This window comes from Megalops cyprinoides, chromosome 11, assembly GCF_013368585.1.
Source record: "Megalops cyprinoides isolate fMegCyp1 chromosome 11, fMegCyp1.pri, whole genome shotgun sequence".
In the NCBI taxonomy this organism is placed as follows: Eukaryota; Metazoa; Chordata; class Actinopteri; order Elopiformes; family Megalopidae; genus Megalops; species Megalops cyprinoides.
The window spans coordinates 32,030,077-32,043,310 of record NC_050593.1 but is presented as its reverse complement, the minus strand read 5'-3'; the positions used below and the strand labels follow the sequence as shown (position 1 = coordinate 32,043,310).

The 13,234-nt window shown below is 43.9% G+C and overlaps 1 protein-coding gene across 1 annotated transcript; it reads right to left on the bottom strand.

Moving 5' to 3' along the window:
* Positions 1-721: 721 nt before the first annotated feature.
* Positions 722-12,458, bottom strand: xrcc5 (X-ray repair complementing defective repair in Chinese hamster cells 5). The gene is made up of 21 exons (XM_036541030.1): positions 12,399-12,458; positions 11,157-11,270; positions 10,849-11,032; positions 10,448-10,496; positions 10,210-10,332; positions 9,735-9,914; positions 8,614-8,728; positions 8,242-8,380; positions 7,828-7,940; positions 7,541-7,603; positions 7,264-7,401; positions 6,131-6,221; positions 5,349-5,479; positions 4,744-4,940; positions 4,061-4,157; positions 3,868-3,937; positions 2,826-2,935; positions 2,155-2,251; positions 1,844-1,911; positions 1,368-1,439; positions 722-1,000 (listed from the first exon to the last, which is right to left on the bottom strand). Exons 1-21 carry the CDS (start codon positions 12,414-12,416, stop codon positions 986-988), a joined length of 2,184 nt encoding a protein of 727 aa, XP_036396923.1. The 5' UTR covers positions 12,417-12,458; the 3' UTR covers positions 722-985.
* Positions 12,459-13,234: the final 776 nt, after the last annotated feature.

Here is a 13,234-nt window from a genome sequence, read left to right as displayed (position 1 = left end):
TCATCCGAGAAAGTTTCTGAATTTGATCAGAATACTGCAAGCTGACATTGCTCCTTCTGTAAAAAATATGGTTTGCTGATTGGCAATTCCCCTATAATTAACTGGCACACAGTGGAGACACCTTAGAGTTAGGTATAAAATGTTGCCATTAGAATACTACCATTTCACTCATGAAGGCTGTATATATAAAACTGAATTTTTTAGAGTCTGCAAGTCCGTTAGGAGTAGGCCCCTTTCTGCATATTGCAAAACTTGATATGAAAATAAAACATCAAATTTTTCTAAATAAGAATGCTGGATTTTCTGTTTATTCACCATTCCTTTCAAGTCGAGCAGTGGCTCCACATGCTCTTGGGAATTGTCTTCTACATTGATGTATAAATGATGGAATTACTGTACTTCAAAAAGACCTCTTCTTAAAAGTATCACAATAAAGCGTGTCCCCGACATTAATCTTCCTTCACTGAATTCTCACTGAATTTGAAATTACAGAAAAGCAGGTGATTTCACAGAAAGCTTGATGCTACACTATCAGCAATATTAATGTGTGTAATGAACACACAGCCAAACTGAGCGTTTTTAAGGAATTATCCATATAATCCATTTTACAACTTCCATATGGATCCTCCTAATAAAGCAGAGGACTACTATTTAATGAAAACAATTCTTTATTGTGCAAAGACCCAAAATCCAGCACCTCAGTCAACAAAGTCCTGAAGTTCACTTCTTTCTACGAAGTTCACCGTTTCAACCGTACAAAATGGCACACACTGGAAATAGGTTTATATTACAAAAGTACTATTTGGTACAAGCAAGCAGCAGACAATGAGCACGCCCTTCTAAGCTTTCAGACTCCCAGTTAGAACTAGGGACGGACAGAAGACTGAATTTGGTCCCGTGCACTGGTGGCGCCCTACCCCTTTCCTCTTCAGTGACCACTTTGAGAGGGTCCGCCTTAGCTTTGACTTCCAGAATGTTCTCCACCTCACATCATATCCAGCTGTAAGGAGGAGCACAGCTACATTAGGATACAGTTCACCGTTTGGATTTACCTTCACCCTACACTAACAATATTACATTACGCTAGATTACATTATTGTTATTTAGCAGACGCTCTAGGACGTTCAGCGTACAGTAGGTTACAATTTGATCTATTTATACAGCTGAATATTTACTGAGGCAATTGTAGGTTAAGTACTTTGGCCAAGGGTACACAGCAGCACCCTGGCAGGGAATCGAACCAGCAACCTTTTGGTTACAAGCCCTGCTACTTCCCACTACACCACGCTGCCGTCCCTTGCAGGCTAGCACTAGATTATCTTCCCTGTTCACAGGCACAGCCTTCTCTGTTAGTCCCCCATACCTACCAAGTCATCCACATCGTCCACAACACCTGCAGCGGGCTCCTCCACCGCCTGCTTCTCCTCAACAGCCATGAACTGGAGGGAAAGAAGAGCTGTCAGGACTATAAAAGACCCCCCTACACCCCATAATGAAATGTAGAGGACTTTACATTACATTTCATTATTGTTACTTAGCAGATGGTCTTGTCCAGAGTGACTTACATAGGTTACAATTTTATCCATGTATACAGCTGGATATTTACTTAGCTAACCGTGGTCTAAGTATCTTGCCTAAGGGTGCAACAGCAGTGCCACAGTGGGGAATGAAACCAGCAACCTTTCGGTTACTAGCCCTGCTCCGTACAACTACACCACACTGCTGCCCTGTCCTGTGCTATTGCCACCAATCCTGCTATATTAGCATTGCACTGAAGTTATCTATGACAAATCTAAATCTTTGATTCCATAAGATCTGCGGTGAAGAGAAAAATGAAGCTTACCTCTTTGGCCTCTTGTCTGGTCACTGTACTTCCTTCAACCTCATCCTTGCTGATCAGTGTATGGCCCTCTGTGAACACATGTATAGTTCCAACCTTATCCCTGGCTTCACTGGCCCAATTAGACAATTTAAAAACACATTTACAATAATGCATTGCCTAAAATATAATCCAATATAAGATCTAAGTGCAGTCTTCAGCTGTAATATCTAATGAAATGAAATCAGGAAATGCCAAACAGAGTTTGCTAACAAGTCAGGGCATCTGTAAACAACTAACAAATCTCATATTAAACAATCAAGCCAATAATGTACCTGGGATGAGCAGATCCCAGAACTCCTGCAGCCCCCTGTCAGCCACACTCCTCTTCAGGGACTGCAGGTAGCTGTTATACAGCTCTGCATTTCCAAGCTGCCCAGACACAAGAATCACATTACACACACTGAGCCAGTGCACACAACACACCTGGCCTGTCCCTTGCCTTATACACAGTACTCTATCACACACTTTAACACAATACCACTCTAAATCAGTGCACACAACACACCTGGCCTTATACATTGTACTGTATCACACACTGTAAATCAGTTCACCATATACATTTGGCCTTATAAAATACACTGTACTATATTGCTTACTTTTAACCTGCCCACACAGTACTTTCACATGATGTAAACACACACACACACACACACACACACACACACACACACACACGTACACATTATACACCAGGCCTCATAAACTCTTATAATGCTGCATGACTAAGTTTCACGTTTTTCTAATACGGTGCCGCCAAAAGCAGCAGTTATAGCTTTACAAGTACTGTGCTTTGCACCCCCTGGTGGTGAAGGACAGTGACTGCATTATCCAATTTCACTTCACATTTATTTTACTCACCATAATGTGTAATTCACATTGCACAGCACTGACCTATGACTGTAGCTCAAACTAAAGCATGTTTCAGTGACTGAGTGGCTCTCACCCTTATGGAGTGCTCTCGGAAGGCCCGGATGCAGGCAGGAACCTTCAGGTAGTGATCAACACTCTTGCTTCCCAGCAGCTGCTCGATTCTGTGGGTCAGCTGCTGACACACTGCAGGGGGCAGAAACACATGAGCGTTCAGGACACCATGAGACAAATCAGTTCAGTGATGAGACATCCTCCCCCACTCTCAGTAGCCTCAGTAAGAAATAATCCTACAACAATCATCCACGTGCTTTTCTTCTGTGTACTTGCCTACCAGCATTGTCAAAATGGATGGTTGGTGTGCAGTTGCAACCTTAACCCTGCATTGGTCCACGTAGTTTATTAGCTCCGTATGTTTACAGTACCAGTCAAAGTTTGGACACACCTACTCATAGAAGGGTTTTTCTTTCTGTAGTACTATTCTAAAATGTGGAATGAAGACATCAAAACCTATGATATGACACAAATGGAATTATGCAGTGACAAAAAAAAGTGTTATAAACAAATCAAAAATATCTTATATTTTAGATTCTTCAAAGTAGCCCAAAAATATTTTTTAAAATTAAAGTTTTTTGGAAAGGAATTCATACATAGACAAATATAAATTTTCAAGTTGATGCCCAAGAAAAAAAAAATTAAAGCATTTAAGCATAAGTCTTTAGATCAAAATGTGTCTGAATGCATGTTTCCTATTTTCTTCATCAGGTGTGTGCAAATTTTTGACTGGTACCATACACTCAAGCACTTCCCAAAATGCACACCCTTAAAAAATCTGAGAGTAGGGCACATGTGCAGTTTTTGGCTGTAATGAATCACCTCATTAGGAAATGCCAAACTGAGTGCATGTCTGGGCTATTTAGCAGGAGCTAGAAAAAAAATCTACCGCACACCAGGCCCTCAAGGGAGTGTAACACCCCTGCCGTATATAGTGGTGCGCATCATATATCACATCGCAGAGTTTGGTTCAACACTGACATCTGCACACTGGAGTTCTGCTTCAGAGTGCTGCTTCCTGCAGCGGGTCCCCAGATGAGGTCACATCTACCCCAGGTTCTCACCCTGTCCGAAAGGAATGTTCTTTTCCCGGACCAACACACAGAAGTCCCTGGCTGGCTCCACACTGCCCACCTAGAGCAGGGACAGACAAGGATGCCTCAGAGACAGACACACAGTTCCCTCGAGCTCTGTTCCACATGCAAGCCATCCGCTGTTCTAACTCAAACACAGATTTAAACATCACCAGCCCCTCACCGCAATGATGTTGCCCGCTGAGATCTTGGCGAGGTTGTACTCCTCATCATCTTGATCCTCCCTGGCCTTTTTGGCATCTTGCTCCCCTTCCTGTGCACTGCATTAAAAAGAATGAAGAGGACAAAAAGGCAACTGGATATACAGCTCAGGCACCTTCGTTCTGTCAGCGCGCCTACGACAGCCTCAGCTATCCTACAAACCTCTTCCCAATGCCGTGCCTCTCACGGTAACAGCCGAATCTTGCCAGCTGAGTAATATGTATTGTCAGATATAAAGCCAATAAGAATACATAGAAAAAAGACAGTCAGACCTTAAAAACGGAGTGATACAACTGGATGATACATTTGTTCTCTGTATGCCTACGTTAAGTAGAGTTCCGCTACACATTATGAGACAGGGTCAAAAAGACCATGTTCTGGAATCCAGACCCTCAGTAAAAAGGTACAGGTGAAACAGCATGGTTCTCCAAAGAGAATTTCCCCCCCACTGTCTCTAAACACTAAAGCTCTGGATCAGCGGTACTATATCACCCATGCTATCCAAACACAAACACAGCGCTGCACGTTTAAAGAGAGCTATTCTGACTGCAGCGCAGCAGCAGTGCCTCACACCCAGTAGTGTAAGGTCAAATGTCAAAGGTCAAAGTTCAAGTCCCAGACAGACGACCCTCCCCCAGGGCTTACCCATTCCCGAAAATGTCCGCGCTGGTCTTCAGCTCCTTCTTGCGCACGACCTCCTTCAGAGGGAAGAGCTTCCGCACCTCCTGCAGAGAGGCCTGGCAGCGCGCGGTCACCGCCTGGGGGCGCTCTAGAGCCACTCGCAGCCAGGGGTCCACGGGGGGCAGAGGGGTGTCAGGGTTCACCGCCCGATGATGTAAGCACTGTGGCGGGGGGAGGCAAGGATAAGGCAAGAGGAGGGACAGGAAATAAGGAAAGGGTGAGAGGGAAAGACAAATTTTAAGAGGACAGGAGGAATATTACATTAAATTACATTCATTTAGCAGGCCCTCTTATCCAGAGCGACTTCCAGCAAAATAAGAACAGAAGATCCATTCAAGTTCAATAAGCAACAGTGTCAGAGCAGGCTAACAACACCCTCAGACCAGTCAGTGTGAGCATAACACTATTCAAGCCCTATATGAGGTAAACACAGAATGCAAGGAGTGTGGCATCAGGAGAAATGAGGAAGTCTACTACCTCCCACAATTCCCCACAAGTACTTCTTAGGTGGGTTCCAGAGAACAAAACTGTGACAGACTGCGTACGCAGAAAACATTCTGACCACGTACCTGGAACAGCCTTTGGAACTGCGGGTTGGGGATCTGGTTGGTCTTAAAGATGTCGATCGTGTCTCCATCTTCTGTCTTTTCAGTCAGCATCATGGAGTCGATGAGTGAGTCCACAGCAGACAGCTGCTCCTCTGGAACCACAGAGTAATGTTCTCACAACGTTCTGTGCAGAGGATTTTGGGATAATTTATCATTAAATTGCACGTTATTTTAGAAATTAGCACACGAACAGGGGTATTCCCTACACTTCTTAAAAGTCAGCTTTAAAAGTGCTCAAAACATCATAGAAATGATCACCTATAAAAGCCTGTTCCAATTCACTGCCGTTTTGAAAATTATGCTATTTTCTGGGAAATGTTATGCAGGTTGGCCAAAAGGCAGCTCCTCCTTTGGGCGACACTGAATGTTCCGTAGAGCTTGGAAGGAGAAATGTGCTTCCATGGAAGCTTTTAGTGAAGCACCTCTCCATTTTTTATCTTCAGAGCTGGAAAAATATAACTACCCTGAGAGGCCTCTAAAACATACCCCGATTCCAGCTAACTAGCAGGCTGGCCAGCTCCCAGGCTTACTAACAGCTTGCTTTTCCCTGTTATTTCTATGTAATTCCTTTTAAGGCCTAGGCAGTAGAACAATGCCCTCATGCACCACAACCAAAGCGATGGGATGTCATAGCTCTAAGAAAATACCACGGTGCCTCAAACATGACATCAGTTTTTGTTAAACTTTAAACAAGAATAAAAGAAATACCGTGCATAGGATCCAGTGGTGCGTTTGTGACTTACCTGAGGGGGCGAACTTTTTGTTTTTCTCCAGGGAAGGGAAGGAGAACTGTCGAAGGTCCTCCATAAAGGGGAGCTGGACATACATCAAGCACTGAAGGAGCATAGAGCAGATACAGACTGAATGAAGGGAATGTACTCATTACATTACGTTACATTATTGGCATTTGGCAGACGCTCTTACCCAGAGCGACTTACATCAATTACAGGTTTTTTTTCCCCCACGTTATCAATTTATACAGCTGGATATTTTACTGAGGCAATTGTTGGTAAAGTACCTTGCACAAGAGTACGGCAGCAGCGCCCCTGCAGGGAATCGAACCGGCAACCTTTCGGTTACGAGTCCTGCTCCTTAACCACCGTGCTACACTGCCACCCACTCCTTCTCACACCTTCACTCCAACACGACAGAGTGCACCTCAGTGTCAACGGACAAGGCATGCTACCAAGTAACTGCACATGAGAACGTGCAAATGTGCATGTATGCATAACGCTGCATGCAGAACTCGTAAATCCTTGTCTCTGATAAAATCTACAAATTCAATGCTCTCCAGCACAAATGATGTTCACACCTGTTTCCACTGAGTATGTCGCAATGTAGAAACAGATGTTCACATTTTAGTTCATTTTAACAACCTTAAACCTAAATTAACTAACAATATGTAACTTAAAATTAGATTTCTTGTGGCCTTGATCCTTGGATAAACATCCTGTGAATGTCATGTTGTGTCAGGCATTAGTTAGTTCATTAAATCATGACATTAAGCATGCTTTTACAGGAGTACAGACAAGAAAAATTATTATTATTATTCTTTTTGTAAGCAACATAAAACATCAGATTAAACGCTTGTGATGGATTGTATGTATAAAACCACGAAACATGTTATCATTTTACTGACCCAGGTAGTCACGGAAATGTGTTTCTGAATTACAGGACACTCCTGACAGGACTTCCTGTACTTTTCAAGTGTAACTTGTCTTCATTGGCATGGCAAAATGTCAAAACAGTGCTACGGGTTTGGGCATCCCAGGAGGGTCAGATCCGGGCTGACCCTCAAGTCTCCAGTGCACCAATGCTCCAACGTGCTGAAATGAAAGGAGACCCTGATCCCGCACTCCCCAGGGCGTCCCCTCACCTCGTACTTCTCCTTGATGCAGGGGAAGGCCGCGCCCACTTGAGGGTTGCTCCTGCGGTCGTAGGCGTAGCGGACGATGGCCACCATCTTCAGCTCGTCCAGCGCCCGGATCAGAGCTGACAGGGCCACCCCTGCATGCTGCCCTCAGAGCAGGACGAGACCGGACAGAGTGAGGGACGCCATCTTTTATCTGACCCAGTGACTCACAATTCAAACACTTTCTACAGGACGCATGTTTATTTTTATAGAACATACACTTTCAATTTTCAAATCATACCTCATCATCCTTGGGGGCGAACACCTTGATGACCTGATAACCCATGAACTGATGACGCTGAATCTGCAGCAAGGAATTATGGGTTTAACAACACAAATCAATTACCTTCTTGAATAAAATAAATTCAGAAGATATTCCAAAGAGCTGGTCTTTAAATATTTTGCACTTCTGTCTTCTGTGGAAAACAGCAGAATTTTCTCCCAAACAGTGATAGCAAGCTGTCCATTTTGACAGTTTAATCTGCATATTACGAGTTAACAGCGGTTTAACAGTCTGAGAAACCGTACCAGGCTCTGCTTGGCAAATCCCAGCACAGCAAAGCTTTTCCCATCAGACTTGTACTTCATCTGCTCCTGGTCCACCTTGGAAAAGGGCACGATGTCGCTCCCGTAACGGAACCCTGCAGAAGAGTTAGCGTAGATGGCGCAAGGAATTTCCTACTTAAGTCCCTGAAGTGGGTAACCCATTCTGCACTTCTTCTTAACACTACAAAACAACACAACAAATCAATCAAATCTAAAAAACTGAATTGAGATGTAACCTGTAGGCCCTAATGAGTGGTAATCTGTCACCTGGCTGTCCCCATGCTCTGGCTCTAAGGACTGGTTTCTGTCCCCTGACTGTCCCTATGATCTGGTTCTAAGGACTGGCTGACCGCCACCCACCCTGCCCTGTAACCCCTCTGCTCCACGGCCCCTTACCCTGGATGGTGTCGTCCTTGGACACCTCGGTCTCATTGTCGTCATTGAGGCAGTAGACTGTCTCCCTCTTCACGTCTTCTTTCTGGTTGGTCTGAGCGTCCACCACAGACCAGGTCTTCTTGATCTTCTCCTCGGTTACCTGTGAGAGAGACAGAGAGGAAGGAGAGAAGAAGAGAAGGAGCATAAGAAAGACAGAGACAGCAAAGGAGAGAGACAGACAGCAAAGGAGAGAGACAGCGTGAGAGACAGCTGTGCATCACTGAGCCAAACTGCAATGCACAGGGACTTATACAGCACGTTATGTTACACAATTAAAGTTTGTTCTACAGAGCATGTCCTCTTTAAGCAATCAGCCCAGTGCATGGGACTCACCGCTTTGTACCCTACGATGCGGATGGACAGAGAGCTGCCGATGGTCAGCTGACACGGCCACCCCATGGGCCTCTTCTCAATCTGCTTGAAGATGGAAAGCTTCTCTATGGCGTCACTGCAGGAAAGAGGACACACACCTCACTGTCAGCTGGGGATAAGACAGAATACTGAATCACAAATCAATTACTTGAATCAGTATTTGGACACTAGTTCACGCAAGATGAAGTATAAATCAATTGTATTTTTTTGTCATTGATGTTCATGAATGACAGGCTAAACATCCTGCATAAACTAGGAGAGAATTAGGGGTGGCAGTGTAGCATAGTGGTAAGGAGCAGGACTCATAACCGAAAGGTTGCCGGTTCAATTTCCCGCTGGGGCACTGCTGCTGTACCCTTGGGCAAGGTACTTAACCTACAATTGCTTCAGTAAATATCCAGCTGTATAAATGGGTAACACGTTAAAAATGTAACCTATGTAAGTCTCTCTAGATAAGACCATCTGCTAAATGCCAATAATGTAATAAGAAAAACCATGAGATTATTAAATTTCCTGCCAAGAACTGCAAGGGAAACTCATCTCCTTGCAGTGAGTGGATATTTACGTATAAAGAACTGGAGTTTAATATGGTGCTTGGGGAAGACAGTAGGGCTAGATTATTTGATTACTTGATCAAATATCAAATTAATCAGATCAAAACTGGACAGCAGTTTAGCATAGTGGAGAGGAGCAGGGCTTGTAGCTGAAAGACTGCAGGTTCACCTCCCCACTGGGGCACTGCTGCTGTACCCTTGTGCAAGGCACTTAACCCAGAATTACCTCAGGAAATATCCAGCTGTATAAATGGATAAAATCAAAAGTCGTTATAATGTAACAGCTTCCACCTCACCAACATATTGCAGCAACGACATACACCCCTTTAACAAGGGTGTGACTTCTGTCTTAACAAAAAAAATGACAGATTCCTTTAGTTGAGTTTCCTATTTATACCGAATTCCTCAGAAACTTCACCATCGCCCTGGTCAGTCACAGCACTATCACCATTCCTGTGAACATAACAGACAAGCACTTCGAATGACGGCCACCACCGTCCACTCCCTCAGGGTTAGTCCAATATGTACCTGAAGGTATAGACCTCCTCCAGGCCGTCCTCCTCATCCAGCGAGGTCATGACCTGCCGCACCACCTCCACCCCCTCCCGCTGCTCCACCGTCAGACCCTTGCCCCCGTAGGGGGGTCGCCTGGACCCAGCTTCGCCCCCCTCTCCATCATTCTCCTCCTCATCCAATGGGAATGGCAAGCTAGAAACAACACAAAGACTAGAGATCACTCTCTGTTCAGAATCACCTAAGACAGATTTCAGACTGCCAGGACATCATCAACACAAGGGCCCTTACAGAGAGAAATCAACAGAGTCAATCACAGAGTAAGATCCACATATGCAAAGCAGAGATTCACCACAACTCTAAGCAGTGAAAGTGTGTAAGTGTATAAAACTCAAGTGCAGTGAGTGATGACACCTTCACAGTACAAAACTCATACTAGTGCCCCAAAGGAGACGTCAAATTCTAAGTACACAGGAGATAGCGTACGTACAAAAATTGCAGGGTGATTCCTGCCTTTTTCAGGTTGGCGATGATGGTGTCCAGTTGGTCTGCGCTGACCTTTGTGCAGAGGTCAGTCAGGAGGGCAATGTTAAGACGATCATACTTCTTTCCCCTATGGAACAAGCAAGTGCCCACACACAGCTACATTAGTAACACTGCGCAATGCCACATCACTGCTTATATGCACCAACACCATGTTCATGTCAGTCGGAGGGAAGATCTCTCACAGCGTTTCTTTCTGCAGGAGGTCCATGCACACAACCACCGCATCCAACCCTGGGTTGGGAGTCGTTGTCAAGGAACGCAACTTGTTGACAGTGGATCACAAACAGTTCAGACCACGATTCAGTTGCTGTGGCCTCATACTGCTACAGAGAAACAGCACAAATAACAGAGCCTCACAGTGTTTGATCAAAATTTATTCTAATAATCCATTTCAGCAGTAATGAAAAATTAATGCATAAAGAATGATCAACCACATCTCAATGGAGGTCTGCTCAGCAAAACAGAAGCCTTTTATTTAAAAAAAAAAAAAAACCTCTAAAATACACTGCTTTTTATTTATTTATTTTAAATCAGTGAATTTCAGAGGATTTCTGAGAAGGAATGGTTTCACAGGGAAGGATACAGTCAGCTTGCTGACTCCCAGGGTGCAGCTCATTCTGGATGTCCTCCAGCAGCTCAAAGTCTGGTATCATGAGGTGTCTGTGCACATAAATGTTCTGGTACTGACCGTCACTAGCCAGGGAGTTCTTAGTCTGATCGGTGCCAAACAGTACCAGGCCCAGCTCGTCCTTGTTCTCTGCAAACACCTATGCGGGACAGCACAGACAGCTTTCTTTGTAACTGAGTTAAAGTGATCACACGGGACAGGAGATTATCTCCGCTTATCGGTACACAGGTATAGGGTGGGTCGCACCGTCACAAAGCCCTCACCTGGCGCTGTACAAACTTCTGGATGACTTTCTTGGCTTGTTCGAACGGGGGCTCCTGGCCAGGGGCAGAGTTGCTCATGGAAAACCCCACATCCATGCAGAGGACCAACGCTGACTGTTTGAAGCAGGAGAGGCATTTAATTCACACACAAAAATTCACTTTCTTCTACAGTGTGTGAGCTGTGTTATGTAGGAATCAGGACATGCGGCAACGAAAGGTGCGTTCAAAAAGTCAGGTTACGGAGACTGGCCACTTTGAACACGTTTATGACTTTAGTGTAAAAATCTAAGCTGTTACTGTAGGTTTTCGCTGCCTCCGGGAAAATCACAGAAAAACGACTTGGATATTTCTGATAATTAAAAAAGCATCTCCATATAAACAATGGTTGCCGTTTCCCCCTCCTCGCTCAAGAATTGCTATATCATTATGTACGCTCGAGTTGATGCAGCGTTTCACTTTCTCCACCAGGTGGCAGGTTGATCGTCCTCACCACAATGTAAAGGGGCGGGATACCTACATGTTGGGTCATGTCTGCTGCGGCTTCTTAATAAACTGCAAAAATAAATATCTAACAAGAGGTGTGTATCTAGCAAGGCCTGATTCAAAACTCAAACTGCCATTTTCACCATCTAACTAGCAAAGCTACGTTATGCAGTAAATAATGGGAGCATAAAAACAAACGACTTTATAGAGTTTATACTCTCAGAATTTATGTAATGAGGAATAGTTGTTCAATAGCTAGTAAATTATACAGTTCGCTGTCTAGGTAGAGAGCAGAAACTCTCCATCAAGAGAAACGTAATTAGCTAGTTAGCGAGCAAGCTAACAAACAAAGCATGCGATGTGACTCAAATGACTGTCATTAGCGAAACACTATTAAAAACAATGAAATCCTACAGTACAGAGGAAACAGAGCTAACTACAGCTAACGTTACCTAAATGGAGATCAAGGCAGCAGTTCCCCTGATGTAAGTACTGAACTAAACTACCAAGCCACAAGCCTAATCTTAACCTTGCTTGATTATGCTACCACAACGATAGCCAACTACTAGCCATCTTGGTGGCATTGCTAGGTAGCATTATCAAGGATGTAGGTTACCATTGAATGTAGCTAGCTTGTTAGCGATGGGACATTTCTTTCCATGGTGACATACTACTGTCATTGAAGTGGTTATAATGCTAACTAGCCGACTTGTTAAATGTCTCGATGCGCTGTTAATTTAGTGAACGATCTAGGTATACCTTTGCTGCCCGTGCCATACTCCCGCTTTTCTGTTGTTCTCCAAGTTGTGTGCCTCTATTTTCAGTCCGGACGGAAACTGTGAGTCTTGTGAAAGTGGCCCTGCCGTTTTTCCCAGATCTGAATCATGATGTTACACGCTTTTGTGTTTATTTCTGCTTGTATTAACGATTATTTAGTTGAACTAGTCAGGTGTGGAATCTATGAATATTCAAATACAAGAATGTAAAGATGTGATGACGAAGTACCTTACATGTAAAAATAAAACCTTTTTTGTTGTTCACAAAATATCAATGCAGTTGAGCATATTTAGACACACACACATAATAAACATAGTAAAAATAAAGTAAGTATTTCCAAAGACATACGTGTCTCCATAAATGGCTCCAAGCTTTAAAAAATCTGTTTCCCATTTGTTCATTGTAGAGAATGTTGCATTAACTTTAAGAGGAAAGGGGTTGTTCCTTTCCAGATACAGGTAGGTTCCTTTCCAGACCAATCCTCTCTGAGCCAGCCTGGCTCCACACAGAAAGACCACATTTGTTGAAATCCGTTCTTTTTCCCTCTATCCATTTGTGATGTCATGAGCAAGTACTCTATTTTAGAGAGGCTATTAACAAAGAATAAAGACTGAGTAGATCATGGAGAGGTAGACTGAAAATGTAGCCCATCTGTGTTGACTTCTTGATCTGCAGCTCATCCAGTTCTTGGAATACTCACGACAGTCTGCTGATGTGATCAAGTAGATAGAGCACCTGTAGATGTGTGGGGAGAGAGAAGAGAATGGCATTTACACTGATTATGGTCTTCATGTTTAGTTCATATTTAGTCATTGGCA

Excerpts from the sequence above, each read along its gene's own strand:
- xrcc5 (XM_036541030.1), bottom strand. Across the intron at positions 7,402-7,540 it reads TCGCCCCCAAGGATGATGAG|CATGCAGGGGTGGCCCTGTC; the intron begins GTATGATTTGAA and ends CTCTGAGGGCAG. Across the intron at positions 3,938-4,060 it reads CAGCGGGCAACATCATTGCG|GTGGGCAGTGTGGAGCCAGC; the intron begins GTGAGGGGCTGG and ends TCCCTGCTCTAG.